General features: G+C 43.8%; 2 protein-coding genes across 2 annotated transcripts in view; one reads left to right on the top strand and one right to left on the bottom strand.

Moving 5' to 3' along the window:
* Positions 1 to 24,190, top strand: part of LRRC20 (leucine rich repeat containing 20) — a 1,555,127-nt gene that overhangs the window by 1,172,907 nt on the left and 358,030 nt on the right. The window lies entirely within an intron of this gene.
* Positions 10,163 to 24,190, bottom strand: part of LOC147711568 (ropporin-1-like) — a 183,741-nt gene continuing 169,713 nt past the window's right edge. Inside the window, exon 5 of the mRNA XM_086920210.1 lies at positions 10,163 to 10,229. Coding sequence (XP_086776336.1) covers positions 10,163 to 10,229 — 67 coding nt within the window. The remainder of the gene's footprint in view (positions 10,230 to 24,190) is intronic.

The following is a 24,190-nucleotide window of genomic DNA, read 5'->3' on the forward strand; positions in this document are numbered from 1 at the left end:
GGGTGTGTGTGTGGCTCTGGGTGTGTTTGTGTGACTCTGGGTATGTGTGTGTGACTCTGGGTGTGTGTTTGTGTGGCTCTGGGTGTGTGTTTGTGTGGCTCTGGGTGTGTGGTTGTGTGGCTCTGGGTGTGTGTATGTGTGTGTGGCTCTGGGTGTGTGTGTGTGTGTGGCTCTAGGTGTGTGTGGAAAGTGTGTGTGTGTGGCTCTGGGTGTGTGTGTGTCTCTGGGTGTGTGTGTGTGTGTGGCTCTGAGTGTGTGTGTGTATGTGTGGCCGCATTGTGTGTGTGTGTGGCTCTAGGTGTGTGTGTGGTAGTAATTGCTGTCTGCTGAGCTCGTCCATAGGGTACAATAAGTCTCACATTTGCGAGAGATTTAGCTAATGGCAATGTAAATAACAATGCCATTTATTTATCTATTTTCAAAACCAACACATAAATACAAATGTTGTCATTTACAATGCCAATAGCTCAAACTTTTCCAAAGGCGAAACCATTGCATTGTAAATGCTTGTTTTAAATTGGAGGTAGTTCTAAAAAGAACTGTTTTTTTCTTCTTTTTGTTGTTTCATATTTTTTTAATGTTTTTTGAACATTTTGTACTTTTTTTTTCTTTTATGAACTATTTTGTATTTTTTTTGGTTATTTTTATGGGGAGAAACAAAAAAACAGGGAATTGAAAATGGCTCAACAGGAGCAAAAAAAAATCAGGAAAAAATTAGGGTTTTTTGGGGCAATTGTGGTTGTCACCAGCAAGGAGGATGAGCTTTAGGCTCTGCTCACCATAGGAGATGGTCTTACCACAAAAAATACAGGTGACCCTAAATTCTCCAAATCGTGGTTGAATGCCTTGTCTCTGGTCCCGATGGAGTGGGTTGTTTTCGTTTGGAGGTGCTGGGTGTAGATTGGGGAGGGTTGCTGGCCAGTTCTCTCATTTCTGCGGCAGCATAGTTGTTAGGGTGCTTGCGCTGCATGTGCCTTATCATGGTATTGTTCCCAAATGAATATTTTTTATTTGGGTTACCCCTTGAGAGTTCCATGTCACAGATAAGGCAAGTCACCTTTGCCACATTCACTTTCTTTTTTCCCTCAGGGATGGAAAAAAATCCCATACAATGTGTGGCTTGGGTTGGTGTGGGTATTGTGTTCTTCCAGCCACCTCCTCCTCGTCCCCTCCTCCTCTTCCTCCTCCTCCTCTTCTTCTTGACCACCAATGTGATGTTGTGGTGGTCCTCTTGGTGGTGGTGGTGGTGGTGGTGGTGCAGATGCTCCAGCTGATGCTGCAACTGTAGCCATTTCAAAGTACAAAATATACCTAAAAGATTGCAAAACAGGTCTTCCTCAGTCAAAGGACAAAGTCAGATTAAGAAAAAAAGGTGGGGTCTTTCATCATTTGGAAGGAAAAAAATGTCCTGAACCAATGAGAAGTGTTATTTTCAGTTCACAAGACTAGGGATTTCATCATTATGAAACCTAAACTGTTCTGCACCAATTAAAAGTGTTATTTTCAGGTCACATGACCCGACGCACTTACGCGACGCGCCCGCGGGCGCGCCCGTAGGCGCGCCCCGGGTCGCGTCGATTACGCCCGTCGGATGTTTACGTTGCGCGATCGTATTCGCTCGAGTGCTTCCAGGTGCGCTTACGCTGTGCGTATCACGTGGACGCGGCTACGTGATACGTCACAATGTTGTTTTCATTCGCGGCAATAGCGCTAATGGGATGCTCTCTGGAGCGCCAAAAGACTACGCTTTCTGGGGCGCACACCGGGGCGCGCCCCGGGAGCGCTCCAGGGCAAAAAAATATATATATATACATTAAAAACATTTTTTAAATACAAATATAATATAGGATTCATTCATTTGCAAAAATATTACATTTCATAGCTATAGACATTTGCTATTAACAAAATTTTGAAATTTACTGAAAAAAACATAGGCTTGGGGCCTTATATATAGTTAGGAATTAGCATTTAAAAAACCTATGAAATTCACTGAAAAAACCATAGGTTTTACACCAGTTATAGTTACATCACTGATGACACCATCCTTGTGACAGACTGACAGACCTCCTTTGGGTGTAATGTAACCCTTGAAACACATATTAGGAAAATAGGAACTAACATTTTCAAAAAAATTGAGATACCCATACCAGTTACAACAACAAATGCAGTAATTCCACCATCTATATACACATCCTCTCATTCAGCAACAGTTCTATATAGTCACTCATACATATACTCACTCATCATATGTAGTGATACACATATACATCCTGTTACACACCGACAGTCATCCAAAAGTTACTCACACACATACTCACACATGCAAATAAACTATTGAACATCCATTTATTTGAATATACAGCTATACACACCCTACCACCTTACTTCTAAGGAAACTTACACATACTTACTCTCTTAAACAATCACTTATAGAAACACATACTTATTTAAACAGGAACTCTTTCAATCTCTCACTCTCACATATACTCACTTATAAACATTAATACTCACATATACTAGATTAAAACATATGTAGTTACTGATAAAGACACTAGTGAGACAGTCATTCACTCACTAACACACACATATACACCAACATCCACCCATACAGTACTGCACATAAGCTGTCTTCAAAAGACATAGAAACAGTGAGTCAATCATTGATGCATCTATGTGTTAAGTAACACCCCCACCAAACCATACAGACCCTCATACTGATACTAAAAAAACATTTAATAACCCATATACACACACATGTAGCTACTCACCAACCCATGCAGCCACTTATACACAAAGTGAAACACTGATACAAACATTTAAATATTTAAACAATACTCGCTAACAATAAGCCAGTTAACCAATCAATTTTTTTTAAATAAAACATCCATTAACACCCTTATTTAAACATTTATTCGTCCATCGACCTTTACAAATACATACATAAAACATATTGACTTTTCAGAAAGACACACATTCACTGGATGGTGTCATCAGTGATGTCATGAGTGATGTCACTGACCATGTCATGAGTGATGTAATATGTGACGTCATCAGCAGTGCATTGCAGGCGTGCAAGTTATAGTGAGTCCAACTAACTATAACGTGGGAATTTCAATGGTAAAATTTCCAGCTAACTATAACTGGTGTGAAACCTATGGTTTTTTCAGTGAATATAATAGGTTTTTTAAATGCTAATTCCTAACTATAACTGGTGTGAAACCTATGTTTTTTTCAGTGAATATATATATATATATATATATATATATATATATATATATATATATATATATATATATATATATATATATATATATATATATATATATATATATATATATATATATATATTAAACTTCCCTGTTACAAATATGGCTATAACACAGATGCATCCGTGGTAAAGGCATATCTGTTGTTAAGAAATTCGTTGTTGATGACTTTCGTTGTAATGGCATTTTGGATGTAAAAACAGCATTGTAAAGCTATTTGTTGTAATGGCATTCGTTGTTCTGACATACATCCTCTTTCTTAGTTTACCTTGTGTTCACCATGCCCTCTTTCTCTCTCTCCCGCAAACACTGTACTTTTTTCACCACGGCACTGTCTGTTTTTCTTTGTTGTATTTATCTTTTTGACACACTTCCTCAGAAAAAGGTAATTACATTGGGCAGATATGTGACCATCACTCTCTCTACTCTGCAGAGAGGTCTTGGATAGCAAGGACATGAAATCAGTGTATCTTTAACTTGGCTGCTAGGCGTTTTCCCCCCCTTGTGCTGGAAATTGCCATTTTGCTGGTGTCATGACGAGCTCAGCTCGTCATCAGCACAGCTCAACTGTGCATCATGACGAGCTGAGCTCGTCATGAGCATCGAAAGGGTTATAACCCAGTAATGTGTACTGCGAGAAGCCTGCACTGCGTTCACAGCTACTACACTCATTCACAGCACATCATGTGGATTTGTCAACATCCTACAGTCACCCAGGAACTTACAAGTAACTCACTTCACAGATTTCGGTATGCAAGACTCAAATGTTGCATGGCTAAAACTATGGAAATGCATCAATTGTAAATAGCAAATCCTGTTAGGTAAAGCAAGATGAAGTAAAGGATTTGAAACGTGAAAGCGACTTCATTGTTGACATGGACTACTTGAAGGTTTTAAAGTGCTTTGAAATCTGTTAGGTGCATCAGCTTAACGATGCACTTCACTCCAGCAGGGAGACAGGCAGTAATCCAAACAGCCGCCTGCTCCCAGAGTCCAGCCACGGCCTGTGGAGGGAGTTTCGGTGGGACGGAGAGGCAGGGTGGGGGTGCGGCTGAAAACCGGAGTATGGATGATTAAAGGTAAGTAAACAATTTAATAAATAAAACGAATTTCGTAGCACGCCCTGCAATGCAAAATGTGATGAAGGGCGCACTACGAAATTCGTTTTATTTATTAAATTGTTTACTCACCTTTAATTATCCATACTCCGGTTTTTAGCACCCCCCACCCCGCCTCTCCGCCCCACCGAAACTCCCTCCAAGGGCCGTGGCTGCCAGAGTCACATTGTACCCCTCAAGTGGCCTCTGTCAAAGCTGGTGTGTAAGCAGGAGTGGGGCTCCCGTTACAGAGGGATCCTTTGTCGCTCGCACCCAGAGAAAGCTTCCTTTCACCCTAGTGCTTAAAAAAGGTCGGGAAGCCTTTCTCTTAAAGTGCACTGCAACAGCGACCAAGTGCAAGCGGAAAGAATAGGGTGTGCGCATGCAGGAACACATCTTACTGGGGTCATAAGGTCTGGGTATGATGTGCTAATGCATGTAAAGACAGAAATGCATACATGGTCATTTGTGCATGCTCATGTATGCATGCATTAGCAAAGTAATAGCAATGAGGAAGCAACAGATACACCCAAACTGACAGCAGCAGGAGGCAAAAGAGAATATTCTTTCGAGACAGACTAAATGTGATTGACAAGGTTTCAAGCCAATGACTGAAAGAGGCTGGTCAATAAAACAGTTGTTGACAGGGGAAGATCCAAAAGTTACTGTATTAATGCTGCAAGCAATAGGTCTGCTCAAACAGCTGTGCTATCAAACCTAAAACCTAAAACTAATTCCAGAGTTGTGCACTGCTTTAATTTGTCAGCACATTTGTGAACTGGGTAAACAAAACCTCCAAAGTACTTATCCCTGGAAAATTATTTTTCATTGACTTAATTCACATTTTCTGCATGTATATCTAAATTATCATCGTGATTTGCACAATGTGTTCCTTTTGGGGAACAACAAATTACTTTTAAGGACCTTCATATAACTGCCTTTAGAACCCTGATTCATGTCCTGCTAATATTTGTGAAGGAAAACACCCTGGAAACTGGGAAATTTAGGCTGTTTTTTCATGTGGTAAAATCGCCTTTGCATGTTATCCTGATTTCTGAGATACGAGATTAGGATAGAGTTGTAGTTTCGACCTGGGGGATACACCAAACCTTGTCCTTTCAGTAACTGCGGAGGGCAAAATTAACCCAAAACCCTGCTGCACTTGGAATGATCTTCTAAGTAACTTAAAGCAGCAGCACGGATGTCAAATCAGTTGCCAAGGTGGACACATCACCTATGTGATAACACCAGCGACCAATATATGTTACTTACTTACATCAAATGAAATATATTTTGGACAGCACACAGTATTTATTCATGCTTGCATGGTACTTTCTTTCTAGGTGTGCCCGGTACAGGTAAGAGCGGTTGGGCGGGTCAAAGGGGGGGATGTGGGAAGTGGATAGACGATGGGAAGAAACATTCAATGTACAAAAGAATTAGAGTAAAAACACGATGAACAATCTTGAGTGTTATGTTCTTCTTTTACTCCCGAGCGGTTGCCCTGCCAACACATGTTTCATCTGGGGAAGTCCCCAAGACTTCTTCAGGGGTGAAAGGATATGCAATAAAACATTGCCTGAGCCAAAATGAACCCGCAAGGGTCACATGATTCTGTGCAAGGAGACCCGGGTGGTCAGGTGAGCATGGAGGATCACATTGCAGGCTGTGGGTTTGCAATGGTGTTTACTGTGTAGCGTGCTGTTGCTGATGTACAGATCTATATCCAAGAAGATATGTGTGCTGCTGTGATGGTGTGTGAACTGGACCTTCAATGTGTTTGAGTTCATATACTTGTAGAACTCTTGCAGTTTTTCCTCTGTCCCTCACCACAGCAGAAGGCAGTCGTCAATGTACCGCCCCCAGTAAACTTTGTGTTGTTTGTAGATGTCACCACTCGGTGCCAAACCCATTGTGCTTCGAAAAAACGCATAAAATGTTGGCGACTGATGGTGAGAATTTTGAGCCCATCCCACCCCTTGAGTTTGTTTATACCACTGGCCCTCAAAAAGGAAGCAGTTGTTATTCAGAATGATCTCCATCATAGATAAGAGCATTCTAGTGTGCTCCCATTGGGTGGCCTGTCTCTTGCTTAAGTGCCACTCCATGGCCCACAAGCCAAACACAGGTTTAAAGTTTGTGTAAAGGGACACGACGTCTAAGGTTGCTAGAATGATGTCCTCCTGCCATGTGAGATCTGACAAAAGGCTAAGGATATGTATCATGTCCCTGATGTAGGAAGGTATATTGTGTACTATGGGTTGAAGAAACATGTCTACATATTATAAGCAGATATATATACCTGACTCGCCGATTTGGTGAGAATCTCCAGGAATCCTCGCTGAGCTGCATTCTCGTTGCACATAGATGTGCAAACAGCCCAGCGCTGCCTTTTTCCCACATTGCCTGAACTACTTCACCCTTGCTGTCCTGACTTTGGTATAACTATGCTCCACCCTGATGACCCTTGAGCCAGCCACACTCCTCACCCAAAGACCCATGAGTTGTTTTTCTTTATTCAACGGCCGGTAATGGAGTCCTACTTTTTGACTTTATTAAGTCCCCTTTTCTTTATCCCCATTCCCTCCCCTTCACCATCAATTACTCTCATGCCCTTTACAAGCCCATTTATTGGCCTCATCTCATGGTCCCCACTCTAGATCACTTGTGACTTAATAACCCTCACCTCTTCACCAGAGCCGGGACGGAAGTATAACTGGTTTTGAGGTGAGGTGAGTTGCCTCTCCTGTATTCACTCGCTATGATCTCCATACCGTGTAGCAGTGCAATTAATGCATTTAACTCTTTCCCACAGCAAAACCCTTACATTGGCTTCACCTCTCGGCCTAAACTCTGGGCCCCCCAAACATTCGCATTATACCTATTTCCTTCTATCAGCTGGGACGGAAGTACAACCGGCAGAGAGGTGAGATACCTCTCCTCACTTCACATGTTCCCTGCCTACAGACAGCAATGCTTACAGCCTCCTAATCCCTGTCTTCATGATTTATATCATTTCCCTCCGAATCAAGATCTACTTTGGCATTGCCTTATAGGTAGGATGCATTTTCCATGCTTGGTAAACTTCACGGTTAGATTTGGAATGATACTTTATCTAAGTATGCCGGGTGTGTTCCCCAGCATGCTTTGGACCCACCCTGTAATTAAGTCCCACACCACGTTTCTGTCACTGTGCTCATCTACGCTTTCCTTTTCCCTTCCATGCATATCTTCCATGGATACCTTCCCTTGAGTCATCTTTGACAGAACTCTCTCCCTTCTTTTTTTGCGTTTCTCTCTCTTCCTCACATCACCCTTTTTCCCTCGCTGCATTCTCTCTCTAATCTAATTTTCTCCTCATCCCTATCTTGTATACCCACACACCTCTGATGTCACTGTTGACATGCTTTGCACAAGAATCATGTCACTTCTGTTCATCTACACATCTGTGACCTACCACTGGGGTCCAACACTGGACACATACATGTGGAGCTTCCGACACACACAGGTTGATATGTCACTAAGGGTGCTCATCTGACCACCCCGGTCGTCTTGCACAGAATCATATGACCCTTGGGGTTCATTTTTGGCTCAGACAATGTTTTATTGTATATCCTTTCAGCCCTGGAAAAGTCTTGGGGTTCTTCCCCAGATGAAACACATGTTGGCTCGGCAACCGTTCGGGAGTAAAAGAACTGACACTCAAGATTGTTCATCGTGTTTTTATTATAATTCTTTTGTACATTGAATGTTTCATCCGAGATTCGTAAGATAAGGAGTACTCACTCTGCACTTGACTCTGACATGTGCACCGGCTTGTGGCAATTTTGTGTGACATTTGGCCTATAATTTAGGGGATTCAGGGTGGTTCCCCCTCCTGTCAGCACCGTCGCACACACATCTAAACCCAAGAACACGCACACCCGTTGTAGGTGCCAGCTCCGACCTTTTTGGGACTCCTTGCAAATTTTCGTAATGCGCAGTCACTGGTTTGCACATCAGTTGCTGCTCAAAACTAAGGCAGTCTCATTAAGAGATTGCTATGCAAAAAAGAGCATCAGCTTCCTTAAGTGTGCTTTTTACGTCAGGCCCAAAAAAACAAAATCCACATATGAGCTCCACTCCACCACTCAGCCTGCACATTACAAAAAATGACAGTATACTGTGTACTAGCATAGCTCCCAATTGGTGCATTAAAAGTCAATATACACTTTACAATTGAAAGTGTGAGGTATATTAGTTAAGCATGGGGGAATTTTGCGAATTTGGCGTTCGCGAATTGGAGGAATTTGCGAACTCGCAATCCGCAAAATCCGCGAATTCTCACGAATTTGCTGATTTTTTTGTTTTTATAGTGTTCGCAAGGGTTTCTGCCAGTTCACGAGGATTTTGTATCAGTTCGCAAATGCGAACTTACTTGTCGGCATGCAACGGTCGCGACTATGTTGTTTCTACGTCTGGTTCATCATCACAGGTTCACAGCACCCTCTGTTTCAACACTGCCACCCTCTGTTTCACCCATGCCACCCTCTGGTACATCAATGCCACCCTCTGGTTCATCATCATCACTGCAGATTATGGGGGGAAAAACCAAGCACACCTGCCCTGCTTCAACTGATATGAATTAAATTGGGGTTGATTTATTAATGTGTCACTGTTTTAAAATTCCAGTCTGGCACCTGCTTCCTTATCTGTAATTTGCTTTCTGTTGCAGTGCAATTTTTTTTTCCAGGACCTTTGTGGCCTACTTGTAGCTATTCTATGATCCGGCTGTGAGGGTCAGAGCAGGGTCATACAATTGTTGCAACTAGCAACTGAACTCTGGAGGGGCCCCAGTCAGGAAGCACTACAGGGAATGGTTACTAATGATGAATTTGAACCTTTGCACCTGCTGAGTGGTTTCAGTTTACCAAAACTCGTTTTTCTGCGGAACAGCAAATGTAATGCCCCAAACAAACTTACTTGTGAAAGTTGAATTCTAATCCAAAAGTGATCCAAAGAAAGTCAAAAGGCCTCAAATCCAAAAAAGGGCAGGCAAATGTCAACCTGAGGAGTTATTCTGATAAAAATCATCATTTTCAGAAGGTCTATGCTGCTTGCTAGTGGATTTCTTGTGCAGAATTGCAAATTTTGTAATTTCGCTAGTGCGAGATTGTTGCTGCCCGCCGCACCTACATGTTCGCAATTGCGAACTTACGCCACACGCCGCAAAATTGTATCACCAAGAAAAAAAAATCCGCTGCGTGGGAATTTGCGGATTTTTGGTAAAGTCGCGAGCGTTCGCGGATCGCAAATTTACCGAAAATCCGCAAAATCCGCGAGCGGAACGGATTTTCCGCCCATGCTTAATATTAGTACTCCTGTGTAACAGTTTGATCATCCTTGGTTCGCCTCATTTATAGGTAAATTTAACTTAATTTAACATTGTGTTTATAGTTTTACTAACATTTCATAGCATCAATTGGTAGAAGCTGAATAAGTTTGATAACTTGCTTGTGCAGGTTTTATTGACAACAAAATCATTGGCTGACTTCTGGTTTGCTCTTACTTTGTGGCTTCTGTGACCGATTTGTTCAGTCATAAACCTTCAGGTGGGCAGCTGGTTGCACGCGGAAGGAGATTTTAGGGCATGCCACATCCCAAGACTGACATGATCACATACCAATGGAAATGCAATTCAAGCTTTTGTCAAGCAGTTTTATTGGGTGTGCTGATTAATCAAAGATGAATGGCAGGGGTTGTTCCTTTGGCGCGGGTGAGAGGAAGCGAGTCCAGCTGATGTTAACAGTGGTTGACGTTTTACTCCAACCTAACCTTCGGGTTGTTCAAGAAGTCTGACACCTTGATGAGCCCATCAGGACCAATTCTGTGGGAAAAATGAACAGACACACTTTAATGGCGCAAGTTTAATTAAACACAATGCACAACTGGAACAAGCTTTCAAGACCCCGTGCCTCAACCTAGGCTCCCCTATGTTCCTGAATCTCTAGCCATTTCTTTCCCATCTTCTTTTTCATCTTGGCCCTATGTGACACGTTTCTACTTTTATTCCACTGATGCCCTGTTAAAATAACCTTTAGTGCTGCTATTTTATGGACTTATTTGTCCATTTTCACATTTAACTTCGTTTTTCTCATACATTTTCATAATCTCATATATTTTTGTAAATGCATTATACTGAGTTGTAACAAATCAGTACATTAACTCCATCTGGCAAGATGTTACTAGCAATCGCATGCTAATGAATACAGGGTTGAGGGTGACCACGAAAAATGTGATTCTCTGTTATTTTGATAAATAGACACATTCGGAACCTTCATATCTTTTCGAAATTACATTTCTCATGATCATACATAATGTAGCAATATTTGCTTCATTTCAGAGTGTTCTTTTAAACAAAGTTAAATAATTCCTGGGCATGCTTCCTCTCCTTTGCGAGATGAAATATCTACTTTCCATATGGGGATGAGAGTAAATGTCAAATAAGTATTATGTTCATAGACCAGTAGATTATCTTGTACTCATGTTTAGAAGAAAGGCTGAACAAATAGCGCCTTCGCGCTTACATTTGATAACATTCTGAGCACTGGACTAGACCCCAGTTGAATAAATTATCATCCTCATATTTTAACATGGTTATTGGTTTTGTCAATGTTGAAAGGTAGAGCATGTCACATAGTGTTCAGGTCCTCATTACAAGTGGCCCAGTGATAGTTGAACATGGTAAATAATGATACAGTGGTGCAATGAGAATGTAATGTTTTAATATTTTTTTAAATGCAAATACACCAATGTATAATTTTTGTATACTTTGATAGTTCTTATACAAATGACCAAATAAAGTTACATGATGATGATGATACAGTGGTGCTTGGTATTTATTGGGTGGGATAAATAGCACATATTATTTTTCCCTTAAAATAGGGCTTAACATTCAGATTTGGTGCTTACTTGGTGCTTACTTCGCTTAAAGCCACGTGGCCCTGTTATTACTGGGCATCTTTCTCCCAATACATTCTGACAGGTTTAACATGTAAAACTCATAAATCCACTGTGTGTGGTAACAAGAACTACCACACATATCAGTAATTATCAACCAATTTGTAATGAGGGCATAAGCGAGAAAAAGAAACAACATCCTCACCGCATCCTGAACACCTCTCACTGCATGTACTCTAACCCAAAAACATGGCAAATGATTAAGAAATTCTAATTGGGATATTTCTCTTTCATAGCAGTCCAATTGTCCAAACTCTCTCTAAGTCGCATAAAAGTCAATCACCCAGCATGGGACAACGAGGGAGCTCACACCATCCAGAGCTGAAATTTCAAATTTTCAAACATCGGAAAGCGGCTGATAGACACCCTTATAATACTACAAAGCTGCTGTGTTAAAATGCAAGCCAACCTGTCTTGGAAATTTAAGGGTTAAATCTAAAATGTAATAAGATATCTGTATCTTGACGGATACAATGTTCAGTTGCATAATGATCAGATTTCTTTGCTAATTTATAACTTTAGTACCAAAGTGATAGGATTTCTTTATAAAAAATGCTGTTAAAATTGCAAGCTGGAGTCAACCCCAGTTTGCTTGTATAGAACCGGCCGCAATGTTAAGTTAAGATATGTTATATTATGTCATGTGTTTTAGTAGAGCACAACTCACCCAGGAGGGTATCCTAGCACTGAAAGCAGGAGTAACATAGGCTTAGCCGGGACTAGGCTTGTTAAAGAGCCATGCTTGGAGATTCTTGGTGGAATTCAAGGACTGAGAAGGTGGCTCTGATGTGCAGAGTCAGGTCACTCCAGTCTTTGGGAGCGAGGTAGGAGATGGCATGACTGCCGGATCAGGTATTGTGTATCCGGGTGTTATGTTAGAGCAGGAGTCCGGCTGAGTCGAGGTGTCTGGTAGGTTTGTGGAAGTTAATGTGATTCTTGAGGTATGTAGGGCAGATGCTGTGCAATCCTTTGTATGTGTACCTGAGGAGTTTAAAGAGTGCCCATTTGTGGATAAGACGTCTCTAAGGTGCGGAGTGATGTGGATACAAGTGTGTTTGAGTGTCAGTTTGGCAGCAGAGTTCCGTATGGTCTGAAATCTTCTGGTAAGTTGTGCATTGATTCTTATGTCAGTGGGGGTCGGCACATATCACTGTTGGGGGGGGTGAGGGCAGGAGGGGGTAATGCAGGGGAAGTGGGTGTAAACAAAAAAAAAGAAATTAGCTTACCTTCTTGTAGCTTCCTAGCTTTATAGTCCTTTGCTCTGGCCGGAACAGGAAGCACACCCAGGCCCCCAATCAGCCCATCACAACACTGCAGTACAGTGTTGTGACTGGTCTGAACACCGTGGTTCAGGGCCCAGACACTGACTGAGAACCTTGGCATGTTCTTCACACAGGCTGTAATGCAGCCTGCTGCAGTGTTGGTTCAAGGCCTACAGGCCCGGGCAAATAAAGACACCAACACTGGGGTATGCATTGTTGGCGTTCGCCCCCCACTAGCGTGTTATGGCCCTGCCTCCTATATTTATATCCAAAACCCATATCACCACGTGGGACAAAGCGCATTCCCTTGGGAAATGGGCGTGTATGAATAACACCCCTGAGATCCCAATGGCTGGTGGAACACTACATTCCTCACTAACTTTAACAAAACAGAACATAAACATGAATAACAGAAATGTTCTTTGACCATAGCAGAGGGTTATTACATGTGTTTAGCAAATAATGTTCATACAGTTACCACTCCGTAGATCATTAGCCCTCGGGTGGCTCCTTGACATCATGAATTCTGCTAAGTGGGATGACAGAGCGGGATTGTTCCTCAGACCATACCTGGAGTAGTCACTATGGCCTGAGAAAGATGGTAATCCGTATTCAGAGTCCCCTCTGTCCTGTGACACCAAGTGAGGGGCACTGATTGACCTGGACTCAGCATTGTTCATTGGAGGTCTTCCACTCAGGTCACCTGGAAAAGAGGTCAGCCACTCCGGGTGGTTGTCAGTGTCACTGTCTACCAAGTTGTCACCATGATGAGATAGTTCAACCCAGGGACCATTGACCTTTTTAAAGAATAAGACGTTTTGAATCACCTCCTCTTCACCTCTACGAACTTTAATCATTGTCCCTCGTCTTTTCACAACTTTCCACCGTTTGGGCTCAAAAGGCAGGCGAAACCTGCTGCCCAGGTAGAAATCCTTTAAGTATATTTGATCTCCTTCACAGATGGCAGAAGGGATTGCGTTTTGTCTGGCTCTGGATGGGTCATTCATATGTTTCCTCCGGGAGAGCCCGGCTGCATCATCAATGGGCTCCTGAGTACAGGAGGGATGATGAGGGATAGTGTCACATACTACTCTTTGCATGCTGGCATGCCCTGGTGCTCTGTCAGTGGTGGCGTGAGGGGTCATGCGGTAATCTCATAGGAAACTGTAGGTGGCTCTCTCTATTGACGACTCGTCAGCATGTGTGATGCAGATTACCTTGTTCAAAGTTTTCATGACATGTTCTGCTTCCCTGTTTGCCTGGGGCCATTGGGGGCGGTTACTTTGCGGTGTTTGATGACCCATGAGTTTAGATAGTCTGCAAACAGTTGCCTGTGGAACGGGGGGCTGTTGTCTGTCTTCACTAATTTAAAGATGCTGTGGGTGGCAATGATCTTTTCCACCTTGGTGATGGCTTCTGCATCCTTCTGTGTTCCTACGACCTCCACCTCTTGATAAGTTGTCTGGTCATCAATGACAACTAGAGCATAGCTTCCATCTGGGAGGTGACCAAAATCCATGCTGACTTGTTCTCATGGATGTTCAGGGTTATCTTCAGTGACTACAGGGGATGGTCGATCAGGGGCGCCATTTACTTGGCACCAATGGCATAGTTGGATTGCGCTCTCGAACATCTCATCCATTCCTGGAAAACACACTTTAGAGTGAAGTCTGCTCTTCGTCTTGACTATCCCTTGATGTCTCCGGTGGGCCAGCTGCAGGGCCTGAGCTGTGAGGCTCGATGCGATGACCAATCTGGGTCCTATTAACTGGACCCAATGTTATCTGTTGATAGTTCTTGTTTCACCTTAAGTAGTGACTCTAGGACTTTTCTTGCCTGTGGGGTCTTCTTTGTTAAGCTTTCTGCGATCGGTCACCAGTGATTGGATTGGATGACAGCAATAGCTAACTGCAGGCTTTCATCTTCTTTGGTGGCTTTGATCAGTAACTCTAGACCCATTGGGAGGGGGCAAGATCTCTCTGTGACTAGCCTAGCATAGTCTTCAGTGGCTTCCACGTCTTCTTGTTCTTTTGGAGTAGCATTCCTGGGATGTTTGGGAGATAGTCAGCTGGATTAGAATATCCTAGGCAATAATCAACTCAACAATCATAATCCTGGAGTTGTAGGAGCCACTTTTCAATGCAGGGAGGTGGCTTGGATGAAGAGCTGTGAAAGAGTGGTATCAAGAGTTTGTGTTCAGTCGAGACAACAAACGGACAGCCCTACACATAAATGTGAAAATGCTTGCACGCCCGGTGAATTGTGATGGGCTCTATCTCGATTTGAGAATATATCTGCTCCATTCCTGTCAGAGAGCGGCTGGCATAGGCCATCAGGACCCAGCTCTTGTCAGGGTGCTGCTGCATCAAGACTGCCCCCAGGCCATAAGGACTTGCGTCAACTGCTACATTTGTGGGTCTCCCTGGGTCAAAGTATGAAAAGACGGTTTTGGAAGAGAGTGCCTCTTTTATCCTTTGTTAAGCTTATTCCTGTTCAGTGCCCAACGGGCAGGGTGCTGAAGACTGTGAGTTCTCAAAGTGGTTGAGTCAGATTTGTCAGGTCTGGTATAAAGGGTCCACAGAAGTTGACCAAACTCAGGAAGCACCTCACCTTGTTGATGTTGTTCAATGCTGGGGCTTCCTGGATGTCTTGCACCTTTTCTGGGTCGGGGGCAATGCCCTCACCCGAGAACATATATCTGAAGAAACTGATCCTTTTCTTGAGGAACTCACATTTCTTCCTGTGAAGAGTTAGGCCAGCGTCTTGGAGGTGTTGGAGTACACCCCACAGGTGGTTATGGTGTGCTTTGAGTGACTTGGCATATACAAGGATATTTTCACTCACATTATGGACCCCTGGTAGCCCACTGAGCACATCCCTGATTGTATTTTTGGAAAACCTCTGCTGCGCTTAAGATACCAAAGATTAGGCACCGGTACTGCCGTAGACCGATGTGGGTCGAGAAAGTTGTGATGTACCGTGACTCGGGGTGAAGCAGCAGTTGGTGGTCCCCCGACTTGAGGTCTACCATCGGGAACCAATTGGCTCCGTTCAACTCACAAAGGATGTTGTTGATGGTAGGAGTGAGGTAGCGTTCACTCTTGATGGCGGCATTTGGGAGCCTCATGGCTACACAAATTCTGACCTGGCCCAGTTGTTTTGGCTCCTTTGCCAACACTATTGGGGATACTCATGGGGTGAGCCCCGTGACTTTTTCAATGACTCCTTTGTTTTCTAGTTTTTCGAATTTCTCTTCCATTTTGCGCCTCTGTGTCTCAAAGCTACTGGTTGAATGGAGTGGTCGATATTCAGTTTGATTTCGTTGGTTTTGAGGCGTCCTATGCCTTGGGAGGTCTTTTTGAACTTGTCCAGTATGGTTGCAATTGCTTTCTCCTGTATGGCGATCGCAAAGGATATTAGCTTCAGTGTCTTTGCTGTAGCTATGCTCAGGAGGATCCCTTGACTATCTTTAGCTACATAGACTGCGGTGTCTGACTCTTGTTTGTCATGTGATATCATGGACATAAAACATTCCAGGAGGGGAATCGGGGTCTTTTGACCACATATACAAACACACAAATCTGTGCTGTCTTTAACGGTAACGGAGGTATGGGTTCAGGTTGTGGTAGGTTTGCACACGTATGAGTTTGATTGAGGAGCCTGAGTCTATGGTGGCAGTTATGCTTTGGCCATGGACTTTGATTTGGCACTTAGGAAGTTGGCGGCGATTGCTAGACTGTTTCCAAAGGCAGCTGCACTTTCGTAGTGGTGGGCCGCAAGTAGAAACCGCAGCCGGCTTGCATGGGGTGCCCTATGTCGAGGCTGGTATTGGTGCATGTGTAGCTCCCACTGGTCTGGTCTGGGTGCGTGGCAGGCGACCTCCATCTTCACCAGTGCAGTGTTTATTCGAGGCCTTTAAGGCCGGGCAAATAAAGACACCAACACTGAGGTATGCGTTATTGGAGTTCGATCGCAACTAGCGCGTCACTGCCCTGCCTCCTTTATTTATATCCAAGGCCACGTCACCCCATGGGACAAACCACATTCCCTTGGGACAAAGGTGTGTATGAATAACACCCCCGAGATCCCAAGGGCTGATGGAACACTATACCTGGATGGAGAACATAAAAGTGCATATGAATGTTGGGCTGGCCTATTACGGCCGGACAAACATTCATGCGCACTTACAGTGTGCTCACCACTCCCCCTGTTCCTGTCGTGAGAGCAGCCCGCAAAGCTGCCAGACATCTGGACATAGTAAAATGATAATAACGCAAGTTATTGTCATTTTTTTCCCTTAACTTCAGTGCTAAAAAGAAGTGAGGCAAGGCTCCTCCACCTTAGCGGAGGAGCCGCCACTGTGTTATGTAAAATGCATTGCCATAATCCAGAGTCCTGGTGATAAGAGGGGTGAAAAGTTAGGAGGTAAGTGAAAGCAAAAAGAATGGGAGGAGAAAGGCACAGAAGGCGGCAAAAAAAGCACTAAAAGCAGAAAAGAACAAAAGGGAATGAATAAGAAAAGGCACAAAAAGTGTTTAAAAAGAAGGGTGAGAAAGCACATAATGCAGTAACAAAATGATACAGAATGAAAAAGAATGAGTGTGAAATAGCAGAAAAAAAGCAGAATGAAAAGGGTGAGAAAGCACAAAAGTGGGAAAGAATGAAAGAGAATGAGAGAAAAAAGGCACCAAAAGCAGTGGAGAAGGGTTGAGAAAGAAAGAAACGCGTAGAGAATGAAAGAGAATACATAATAAAAGGCACAAAAAAGCAGCACAGAAAGTGTGATAAAGCACAGAAAGACATGAAAGAAAAGCAAAAAAAGCATTAAAGAATGAATGAGAATGAGTGCGACAATCACAGAAGGAGCAAAAAGGAACAGCAAAAAGTCAAAGTAAAATGTCAAAGAATTTTAGAGAAGGAATATGAAAGGTACAGAAAGTGTCAGACAGGAGCCCAGAAAGAGTAGAAGGTCGTGGAAAAGTTAGGGAGGCGGTTGAGGAGAGGGGTCTTTTGGCAGTGCTCTATGCCCGAAAAGGGTTGTCTTTGCTGGAGGACTGAGTACAGATAACAAGCGTAGGCGCAACCCAGCGGCCAGGCCTAAGCCTGCTTACATGTTCAATAGGCTTCTATCCAGACCCATAACACTTGAGTAGGGGGGAACATCATTAGTGCCAGGAACAAAAGGGTTTCTTGCTCACACACACCTGCTGTGGACAGCTTAGCAGCAAGACAGTATAACTGGGAGTACTGCGATATTAAGCGATATTATGCCCTGGTTAGTGGCTTCAATGAACATTTATGTAGAAAGGTAGAATCGACGTTTTCGGGGGCCAGTCTTTGGGTTTCTGCAGGTTTCTCAAGAAGAAACCTGTGGTGTTAGCGTTCTAGACGCTACCGGCTTGCGTGTGACGTAACACGTGCCGGCAGAGAACGCGGGTCTGCGCATGCGCGAACGGTGGTTCGCGCGAGTCAGAGCCCGGCAGAGCGCGAACCACACCAGACGCCCTGCGCTCTTCCCAAAACATTAATTGTAGTTAATAAAGTACAATTCCCCTCTACATCAGCCTCGGTGTGGTTATTTGGGAGGAAGCTGTGAACCTCTACAAAACTCCCTGTAGACCTGCAAAAGTAAAAGGCGCATAAACAAGTGCCTGATAAACAAATCAGGCAGATTTTCCGCAGCTGAGGATTCTAAACATATCTTTCAGCCAGGCAGCGAGCTGTGCCAAACCCAGCCAGCTTCGAGTCTGAGATTAGTAGCCCTGTAGGCACCAGCAATGAATTGTCCTTTGCTAAGGGACTGTCCCAGAATGTGCTGCTGAGAAGGACACTTATCTTCAACCTGTGGCCTTTCTTGTAGATAAAGACCTGGTGTGTAGGCCCACAATCAAAAGTAGTTGCAGGATATGATGCTAGGATGAGGGCTTGGGATCTAATTTCCATTTTTTAGGGCAGGCGGCCAAGCTGCTGGCACTTGAGAGGAACTGCCCTCCCACAGGCAGCTTGTCTACTAAATACATGTTGGCTCCAGGAAATGCCATCTTTTTCGCTGAAACTTCTCCCACAGTAATGGTAAAAAGAAACAATGCTGGCTGGCCTTCTTTGGCCGCCAGTCTAAATTTCCTTTTACTTCGTTCTCTAAAGACAAATACCCGAGGCAGGCGTGTGTTTTTGTTGGGGGGGGGGGAGGGAGGGGGTGTGGGGTGGAGACAATGTCCTTAATAAGTTGAGAGTTTTCTACCAGTGCATGAGGGACCTTTTTTTTTACTTTTGCCACAGTACCACCGCACTTTGCTTGGCAATCCTGGACAGGAAAAAAAGGGCTAGCATGGTGTCAGCAGGCTATCTCTGAATAGGGTGAGCCTTTCAATAACACATCAGTCCATGGATATGTGGAAGCATGGGGGTTTCCTGCAAGCATGGAAGGCTTGACTGTCAAGCCTGTATGGCTTTTGCTGGCAGCAAGTTATTATTATAGACCTACAAATAAGACCTATATCGGTTAAGCTAGATAGTAGGAGATAGAGAGGAATTTATTGTTGAGTAAATGACAAGGAGATGTCTAACGTGGCAAGAAAACACAGTTTTTGCCAGACAACAGTAGAAATGCCACTGACCAGCAAAAGTTGTAGGGAGAAAGGGAAATATATAGGCACATTATTACAAGGAATACCGCGGGAGAAAAGAGTAGTGTGTTCGACACAATCAAATGATTAAATTAAGATACTCACAGTATGCAACTCAATACAAAAAGAAAAAATGGTAAGAGATGTCGCTATTAAAATGCAGCAAACAAGCTACTGCAAAATATAATTTACTGTTAAAGATTGCAAGCGAACTAGTAAAATATAAAACAGACTTGCAAGAAGTATGAGAAAGAAGAATAAAGGAGGTACTCATCCGTGGATTAGTCTTGGAAAAACACAAAAAAGTCTTCAAGGAAAGTACTGTGAGTCAAACAGGCTGCCTATAAAACTACAGAAGGAATATCAAAGCACGTGCACAATAAGGACTGGGAAGCAGTTGCTTATCGCAAACTAGATCCTCCAAGAACTTTCCCACTGATAGCCTCCAACAAGCACTTTGGTCACTCCCGGCCCTCCTACCAATGAACACCAACACAGTTGAGGACACTGTCAGTGCTACACCAAAGACCATATCAGACCTTCGTGATCGACTCTCATTAATATCCGAAGCTAAAATTTTGAAGCACAATGTATTTTCTCATACTATTCAAATTCCGAGCAAATTTGCACTCTAATTTACCTTGTACACAGCTGTTAGGTAAAGCTCTTAAGTAAAAGGATTTATTGGGTGCTTCTTTAAGCAATTGTGTATTTTATTTTAAAAAATCACAATCCACATGAGTATTTCATTTTCATGAAGCTTGATTCTTTCTTGATATCTGTTCGAGGTGTTCATCTTAATATTCACATGCTTGACGTAGGGTCAGGTTTAACCGCATATGATATATGCTAGTTCAGTTTTGGCAAATGTGTATATCCTTGTTTTCTTTTGTCATGATTATGCCTCAGTGCATTTGGAGTATGCAAAGACAGAAAACCCCAAAACTCACATGAAAACACAAACTCAAATCAGCTTTCTCCAGTTTTCACCAAGAAGTCTCTATGTTAGTTTTTCTAGTCAATGCGTTTCCTCCATTTTGACAGTCTTTGGTGTAAAATGCATTCCTTATGTGACATATAGATCCCTTACCTTTTAGAGGCCGTTTGTGCCTGGGTCTCAGAAAAAGCTTTCAATAACTGTTTTGCTATATATTTGGTCGCACAAGCAGTTGCCCCTCATTGCAACTCAATTTGGAGTTAGGTCTTGTTAGCATGTGGCATATTATCAGCTGCTGCCATAGGTGAGAAGTGCTAGAGTGTGAACCCTAAAATCCTCAGTATTGGCAAAAATCACCCGTAACATTATGAGTAAAACATGTTTTTCGAGACATACTTTACATTGTATCCTAATAGAACACAGGATAGTATGATCACCTGAATGCATCGTATACATCAAATTTAAAAGGTTGATTAAAAAAAAAGCAAATATTGCTCCATTTGAGAAAACCTGGGAAGATTTAACACCATTTAAAAGGGCTGATTTACATTGGAAACATGCTGCAGTAAACACTGCAGTATGACTGATGACTACAAACAGTTTACACAATTTTTAGGTCTCGTCTAGCGACGCAGCGCATGTGCTGCGCGCCTTGGTGAGATCTATTGTTATGAGTTTTGCGTCCGAAGGGGGACAGGAGATGTGCACGTGTATGGGTCATGTGTACGCGTGCACATCTCCTGTCCCGTACGGGTCATGTGTACGCGTGCACATCTCCTGTCCCTCCCTGTCTCCTGCTCACTGTGCCTGCTTGGACAGGAGATGTGCATGAGGAGACAGCTTGTTGTTTCCAGGCTCAGCTGCAATTTTGGAGACTGTTGAGAAGTAAACAGGCCAGTCTCTGTATGTTTACTGATGGTGTCTTCCAACCCATGGGACCCGGTGCAGCTGTCGGCCGCTGAATTAATGCTGACCCAGTGTATCAGCTCAGGAGTCCTGAGTCAAGTGAGCAACTGCCCCGATAACCGACCTTCGTCCAGTCAGTGCAATTTAACATACAGAATGAAATTAGGGAATCCTCATCAACCCAGAGGATGAGCTGCGCCTAACATCCGATGGTGCTTTCTTTGGATTTGCAGAACAAGGTTCTATTCCCAGCGTCGTTCAAAATCCTGTGATTCTGGGCAAATCACTTAATCTCTCAGTGCGGAAATCAACATGAGTCTGACCTTGTGGAAAGTGTTCACGTAAATCGCCACAATGCTTTTTGGTTGAGTTGGTGCCATCTAAAACTTCAAAAAGTGAAAAAAACCTAAATATTGTTTTTCGACAGCTCCTTTACAGTTCTATTCGGTGCACTACTGTTTGCAAATCAATTGTTAACATTTATTTTCCTGATTTATGTCACTAACTGGCAGCCTGCATTGCCCCCTCATCTTACATGCTGCATGCTTTCAACCAAATTTTTACATTTTTGTGTTTTTATTTACTCATTCTATGGATAGCACAAACATCGGAAGTTGTATGTCGTCAAAGTCAAATTGCTTAATGCATGTATCGTTAATGGTAGCTTAGAAAAAGGAAACATTTCTTCTCGAGGTATGGCTTTCCCCTGCACAGAAAGGATGTGGATTTTTATTAAAGATCTATATGTCCCAGTGACAACATGCTTAAGGAAGCATTGTCAAAGCCAATAGGCCTTGTCTATGGGTACTATTGGTTCTGCAAAGGCTTCAAGCTATGCTGAACAGCATAACCGATGCTGTGCCGCATGGCTTGTAAAAAAGAAGACAGATGTTATATTTTATTGTGAAGCAGGCAGTAATGTCATTATTCTGGAAAGCAGTTCATATTACAGGCAATATTAAATAATGCGTCTGTAAGTAACAGAATTAAGGGTAGGAACTGAAGGAAGGACCGCCCTCATCGCTGCCACCGATGACATCCGAACCCTGATGGATAACGGAGAAACAGCGGCCCTCATCCTCCTAGACCTCTCCGCGGCCTTCGACACCGTCTGCCACTGCACCCTAGTGCAGCGCCTCTACAACGTCGGAATCCAGGAGAAGGCACTGGAATGGATCATCTCCTTCCTCGACGGTAGAACCCAGAGAGTCCGACTACCACCGTACAAATCAAAGGCCACCGAAGTCATCTGCGGCGTACCCCAAGGATCTTCGCTGAGCCCTACCCTCTTCAACGTCTACATGAGCCCCCTCGCGGCCATCGCACGCCAACACAACCTGAACATCATCTCCTACGCCGACAATACCCAGCTGATCCTCTCCCTTACCAACGACCCCGCCACCGCCAGAGCCAACCTTCAAGAAGGAATGAAAGAAGTAGCCGAGTGGATGTCGACCAGCCGCCTGAAGCTGAACTCGGACAAGACGGAAGTCCTCATCCTGGGATCCTCGCCCTCCGCCTGGGACGACTCCTGGTGGCCCCCCGCCCTGGGAACTGCACCCAAACCGACAGACCACGCACGCAACCTGGGCTTCATCCTGGACTCCTCCCTCTCCATGACCAAGCAAGTCAACGCAGTCTCCTCGTCGTGCTTCAACATCCTGCGCATGCTACGGAAGATCTTCCGGTGGATCCCCACCGAGACCAGGAAGACTGTCACCCAGGCCCTCGTCACCAGCCGACTGGACTATGGCAACGCCCTCTACGCCGGAACCACCACCAAGCTCCAGAAGAGACTCCAACGGATCCAGAACGCCTCAGCCAGACTCATCCTCGACATCCCACGACACAGCCACATCTCCGGACACCTAAGAGACCTGCACTGGCTCCCGGTCAACAAGAGAATCACCTTCCGTCTCCTCACCCACGCACACAAAGCCCTACACGATCAAGGCCCGAGCTACCTCAACAACCGCATCAACTTCTACGCTCCCAAACGACACCTCCGATCAGCCAGTCACGCCCTCGCCGCCGTCCCCCGCATCCGAAGAACGACAACAGGAGGAAGGTCCTTCTCCTACCTGGCCGCCAAGACCTGGAACTCCCTCCCGACCGACCTGCGCCTGACCCAAGACCACCTCGCCTTCAGGAAGAAGCTCAAGACCTGGCTGTTCGGGCAGTAGCAGCACCCCCCCCCCCCCCCAGCGCCTTGAGACCCTCCGGGTAAGTAGAGCGCTCTATAAATGTCTATGATTGATTGATTGATTGATCTGATGTCATATAAATAACGGTGAGAAAATGTTTTACTCACTTTATAGAGATTGTTTATACAGTGCACATCACAAAAGGCTTTATACATTGGTGTTTAAAAAGTGTCATTATTAGCAAATGAGGCAGTATTCATAGTGGCCTACTGTGAAAAGATTAAAGGCTGAGTCAGCCGTGCAGTGAGGCGAGCCTGTATCAGGCAGGTTACATACAGATATCTTTCAGCGCATGAATCACTGCTTAATGTTGCTAGTTTTAGAAGGTAGCTGAAGGACATAATGTTCCCAAGTCGCTCAGAGCATTAAACAAGCATTTATAATGCAATAGGTCTCGACTTGACGCGAGTTTGCGCTATTGGCATTGCAAATAACAATGCCTTTTATTTTTGTTTTCTTTTTAAAAACATAAATAAAAGCATTGTAATTTACAATGCCAATCACTTAAACTCGTGTAACTGCGAGACCTATTGCATTGCAAGTGCTTATAGTTTGTCTATTGCTTAACCAAGTAGTTGAGCTGGTAGATCGAGGGACACAAATGTTTTTGTCGGTGTTGCAGACTCTGTGAGAAAAAATGTGACCCTGGTTGACAACCGATCTGTATCTGCCTCCAAGTACTAGAAGATCAAAATAATGTCTTTACAGTATCTGCAGGCTCAAAACGCCTACCTTGAAACAGGGTATTCGTTGCTAAATAAAATGTGATGTGTTTTTAATTTGCTATTTCACAAAATGTATTTACATGATATTGCCAAAGTCTATCCTGCTCTGGTGCTGCATTTTGTGAACCAGTGTAAGCATAGTTCATTTTGAAACAGAATGCTGCTGAG

The sequence above is a fragment of the Lissotriton vulgaris genome, chromosome 5 (assembly GCF_964263255.1).
Source record: "Lissotriton vulgaris chromosome 5, aLisVul1.2, whole genome shotgun sequence".
NCBI lineage: Eukaryota > Metazoa > Chordata > Amphibia > Caudata > Salamandridae > Lissotriton > Lissotriton vulgaris.